Source organism: Echinops telfairi, unplaced genomic scaffold (genome assembly GCF_000313985.2).
Source record: "Echinops telfairi isolate 266 unplaced genomic scaffold, ASM31398v2 ScPeMD7_3533;HRSCAF=4204_1, whole genome shotgun sequence".
NCBI lineage: Eukaryota > Metazoa > Chordata > Mammalia > Afrosoricida > Tenrecidae > Echinops > Echinops telfairi.
The window spans coordinates 31,927,538-31,932,993 of record NW_022107432.1 but is presented as its reverse complement, the minus strand read 5'-3'; the positions used below and the strand labels follow the sequence as shown (position 1 = coordinate 31,932,993).

Below are 5,456 nucleotides of genomic sequence, written 5' to 3'. Positions count from 1 at the left end.
TGGGTGAACGGAGACATCGGACAGGGTAAGACATGACAAAATAATGATAATTTTTTAATTATAAAGGGAGTGGGGTCGGGGAGGGAGGGGGAAAAATGAGCTGATATTAAGGGCTCAAGAGGAAAGCAAATGTTTTGAGAATGATGAGGGCAATGAATGTACAAATGTGCTTGACACAATGGATGGATGGATGGATTGTGTTAAGAGGTGGACAAACCCCCAATAAAATGATTTTTTTTTAAAGTATCATTTTTATTTTTACAAATCTCTTTAACATTAGAAGGTAACTGGATTTTAGAATCGGCTTTTGTATTTAACCTGTTGTAATTTCATTACAGTTTAGGGGGAAAATTCAGCCCCACAAAGGCATAGAACAGGATACCCAACCCCCACCCCCCCAAAACTGAAAAGTCTCCAATGGGCGGAGCTTTCGTAGTACGCATTTTCCCCACTGGACGAACATTGAGCAACTCGCTCAGAATTACAACACCCAATGGTGTTGCCTAGAACAGAGTGAAATTTTTTCATAAAAGCAGTTTCACTTGAACCTCGTTTTTGTGCTGGCCTATTTAGGAGAACAGCACGCAGCTGTGAGATTTTGTTTCCTGTTCGGTGGGGGGGGCGGGTTGTAAAAATGTCACAGAAACTTGTGAGGTGGAATACAGCTTACACGGGGAGCGCTATGGGGAAAACTCAAATGTACGGGTGATTTTCTCGTTTCAAAAAAGGTGAAATGCCAATTGATGACAAACTTTGTCTGGACGTCTGTCAAATTCCTAAACGGACAAAAATGGCGAACATGTGGGCACTTGTGAAGACCAGTGATGGACCTTTGAAGAGAGAGGGAAGTTGTCAGGACTATCGTGGAGCTTGGTTCAGCGAGTTTTAATGGATGACTTGGGAATGAGAAGGGCAGACGGGGGACTGGTTTTGCCATGACAATGCACCTGCTCACACAGCCATCTCAGCGCGCCAGTTTTGGGCAAAAAACAGCATGCCTCTTACTCCACGCACCTGACTCACCTGACCTCATTCTGTGCTGCTACTTTTTGTTTCCAAGAATGAAGAGGGACATGAAAGGACAGTGATTTGACCACGTAGAAAAGGTGAAGAAAAAAAACAAGGGAGGAACTATCTGCCATCCAAACAGATGGGCTTGAAAAATGTTTCCAAGAATGGAATCACAGATTTGACAAATGTATTAAGTGGAATGGAGAGTACTTTGAAGGTGATAAGGTTGTTTTGCAAAAAAAAATTTAATACATAGCCTTGAGGAAAAAAAGTATTTGGGGGGGAGGTACCCCTTGTATACAGTAAAACCTGGTCCTGTGGAAGGCAGAGGCCTGACAGAGAAAGGAAGCTCCGGCAGTTTCCACTCAGAAACAGCAGTAGAAAAAACGGTAAAACTACACACTGTGAAAGGTGGGAAACTTAAGAGATCCCCCAAAACAAGACAGTCATGCTGAGGTCAGGCTCTCACCGGTGTCACCATGGTGGTAAAACGTATGAGTACTTTGATAGTCTTTTCAAGTCATTGTAAATATAAACATAGCAGGACAAGTGGTGATTCCATCAAGTGTAGTTGCACTGAGCATCTGACACCATATGAATGAACTCTTCATACGTGGTGACGTTAAAATCCATTAGCCTATATTGAATTGGAGTGTGTTCTGATTATTTCCTCAAAAACAGCAAAAGATAAATTTTTTTAAAATTCTCACAACCATCTACTGATCTATCTTGCACTTGAATGGATCCTTTATCAATAAAACAGTTTGTAAGATCTTTTAGTGACCATGGGGAAAACACTAGTTACTAAGTTACTCGGGTCTCCTTAATGTTGATAATCTCATTACACAATATTAAAAAATCAATCATGCCACTTGCTGATCTGATCTGAAGTCGTTCGTGTTTGTGGAAGCTGTCAAACTCACAGTGGCAAGTGCACATTTGCCAAGACTGTAATTCTCACTTGCAGATTCAAATTTTATCGATGGCAACAGACTTTGTTAGTTGTTTCCCTTGAAGTGGCAGGCTCACTTGAATCACTTTCAAGAAATATCTGCCAAAATGCCAAAGTCTGTATAATCGTAGCTTGCCTATCAGTTCTTCTTTCAAGTAAAAAAAAATGTGTGTGTGTGTGTGTGTGTGTGTGTTTCTTAAAAACAAAAAACCACACGGCTAGTTCAGCATACAATTGAAGTAAATTGTGCAAGTGTTTTTCCTTGAGGCAGCCAGTGAATTCCGTTCGATATCCCATTCCATCAGCGGGTATCGAAATGATGAGTGAAGAGCTGGGATGTTAAAACTTTTCATTATTGACATTGCTTTGTCACAAGCACATGAGTACGTGAAAAGGGTACGGTGAACAATAAAAACCAAACTCCGACTCAAGGGGGCATTACAGGACAGCGGAGACTTGCCCCTGTGGGTTTCCGAGACTAACTCTTTACAGGAGTAAAAATCTTCATCTTTCTGGCAGTAAAAAGGCCATAATGATGGTGTGGTTTGTGCCACTGCCTTGATTTATGCCAAGGCACCGGCCGTTATAACAATTTTAACTCTTTTTCTGAAATCATCGTGCCAACTTCAACACAGTAACAAGGCACGTCATATCTCAGTAGTATTATAAAAACAATCTTGACATCCTAGGTCACATCGTCCTTTGAACATCCTGCAGGGAAATGAACAAATAAACTGCTATCTGTCCTTTGTGAAAGCTTCTTTCACAGTTCTCAGAATGCCCTAAAAGGATCTCTGTGGCCATCACAGAGGGGAGTTAATGCTCCTCCTGTCTAAAAGCACCCTCTTACCTTTGCCAAGACTGAAGATAAATGGTTCGTTTCTGTCATGACTGGAATCAAACTTCTTTCCATTTGACAATTTCCCTTTGTAATGGACAGAAACTTTGTCTCCGATCATTGGTTTTTCGTCACTAGTCCCCACTCTTTTGACAATCTAAAATAGACAGACATCAAGAAAACAGGAGATGGAGCTTTATCGTGCTTTTAAATTAAGTGTTACTGACCTATGATTCACGTATCACGCAATTCAGTGGTTCAGACATATTAAAGCGAGCTGTGCCACCACCACAATTTCAGAACGCCGTCTTCTTTCTTGTCTCATTGTGATCAGCTCCCCCTTTCCTCAGAACTGTTCCTGCCATGATCCTAAGAAAATATCACTCCAGTTACTGTCTCTATAGATTTACGTATCCTGGATTTCATATACAGAAAAACATACTCCCCACTCCACCCCCACACCCCAAAAAACAATAAGTAAATAATACAGAGAAAAACCTCAATTGAAAAGAGAGCAGAATAAACTCTAGAACAAATTTAAAATGGGTCAAAAGGGAGAACAAATTTAACATGTTGAATGTTAACCTAATTACATCTGCATTATTCTACTTCCCAATGCACCCTGTCTGAGAGCAAGACTATTCACCTCCCTGGCCAATGGTCAGAGGATACTCACCAAAGGCTTAATCCACACAGGGATCCAGCAAATGAATCTGAGGCTTTCAATCCGTAGCCTTCTGAAAACCGGGTACTCATCATTCAAGTTCTAATACCATTCCCTCCTCTGGTCTTGAATTTTATGGTTTACAATCACTGGATCACACCGGCTGGTGTGCTTCTTCTGTGTAGACTTTTAGCTGACAGCTCACTTAGATGGTTGCTTGTTTAAAGACAAGTCTTTAAGACCCCAGGTGCTATTCTTTTTGATAGCTGGGAACTTTTTTCTCTCAATCAGAGAATTTATAAGGTCATACAATCCATTCAATGTTACTTAGGTATGTTTACAAATAAGCTGTTATCTGTCCTTTATGAAGGTTACTTTCACAGTTCTCTGAATAACAAAAATTATCCTTTATGAATCTAAATCTTATGTGCTATATGTAGCTTTATCACTGATCATACTACTTATTGCCTCAGAAGAATTAGCCAATGGATCCTACTCAAAACAAAGGCTTGAGAGCTAGCCCATTTACAAATAGAATTAGACAAAAAAGATTGGTGGAGTTTTAAAAGCGTTCCAAAAGAAGGCCAGCAACAAATTTCAAAGGTAATATTTTGATTTACTTCCCTCCGTCTCCTTTTTCTTTGTAGGGGTTCATTTCAGAAAGGTCAATTTCCTGATATAAAGGATATTCAATCTGTAAAAATCATCAGTATCATTGCACAGTTCAATAGAATACTGACTAACTTTCTAGTAAAGAAAATGCCTAAGACATGTCAAGATGAAAAATATTCAGCTATCCTAAAGTCAACTATATTTATTTTGTTCTTGGCAGAGCAAGTCGCTAATGCACTGAGCCAGTTCTGGGAAAAGAAAATCAAATCCAGAAGTGTGGTGGTATAATTTATCCTGTCAATTGCCCATGTCGAATTCATAATTTTTAGCAGATAACACAGCGTGATAGGTAACATCTATGAACAACTTTGGGGAGGGAAGGGTCCGAACTTTTATCTAACCAATTCAGTTATTTGCTCCTGATTTCATGGTAATATGCCCCACTCCCATATAACTATAGAAAGAGGTGAACTTAGATTCTGCAGCATTTTTAGCTCAATAGTCCAAACAGTCTTTAAAGGAAATAAATTAGTAGTGTCCTTCTAGGATTTAAAAGACACCAAAGAAAACTAAAAGTGATCTTGTCACATTGAAGCTTGAAAGTAGTCATGTTTAAGAAGTGCATGAAATATTTGAGATCCTATCACTGTCAGCATTCCCTGAAAAGAATCTGCGTGTCTAGCATTTTAAGCAGTTAACTGGGTGCGGGGTGAGACTATCAGGGCCAGGCAAGGGATATCTCGAACTCCCTTTAGGGCTTCCCCACAAGATGCATCTGTGTCTCAATCGGGAACTACATTAAGAAGACTATACAGACGTAATTCGTTTTGACAGTATAAGCTCCAATTTTGTCCCCCTGGTAGCTACTGACTTCCCAGCGCTGCCTTGGCCTTGTCTTTTACAACAAATATGTAATATTTATCATAAGAGATATTATTATAGGCCAGGCATTGTGCTGAATGCTTTGCATAATCCTCAAAGCTCTGCCATTGCTTCTAATCCTACTTATAGGATTAGAAGAGGGTAGAAATGTCGCCTGTGGGGTTCAGAGACTGTAGCTCTGCATGGGAGGAGAAAGCTTCATCTTTGTCCTACAGAGTGGCTGGTGGTTTTCAAACTGCTGACCTTGTGTTTAGCGGCCCTAGCAGTAATACTATACCACCCGATTTTACAGAAGAGGAAACTCAATCGCAGAGAGCTGAACACAATTGGTCGACCTATTTAATATTAACCAAAAGCTCCATGGCGAAACTCAAAGCTCTGGAGTCTAGCAGTTCTCAACCTGTGGGTCGTGACCCCTTTGGGGGTTGAACGACCCTTTCACAGGGGTCGCCTAAGACCATCAGAAAACACATATTTCCGATGGTCTTAGGAACTGA

General features: G+C 40.3%; 1 protein-coding gene across 1 annotated transcript in view; it reads right to left on the bottom strand.

The window, feature by feature from the left end:
• FKBP5 (FKBP prolyl isomerase 5) overlaps positions 1 to 5,456 on the bottom strand; it is a 65,939-nt gene that overhangs the window by 56,798 nt on the left and 3,685 nt on the right. The window contains exon 2 of the mRNA XM_004710725.2: positions 2,814 to 2,958. Within this exon, the coding sequence (XP_004710782.1) occupies positions 2,814 to 2,958 (145 nt within the window). The remainder of the gene's footprint in view (positions 1 to 2,813; positions 2,959 to 5,456) is intronic.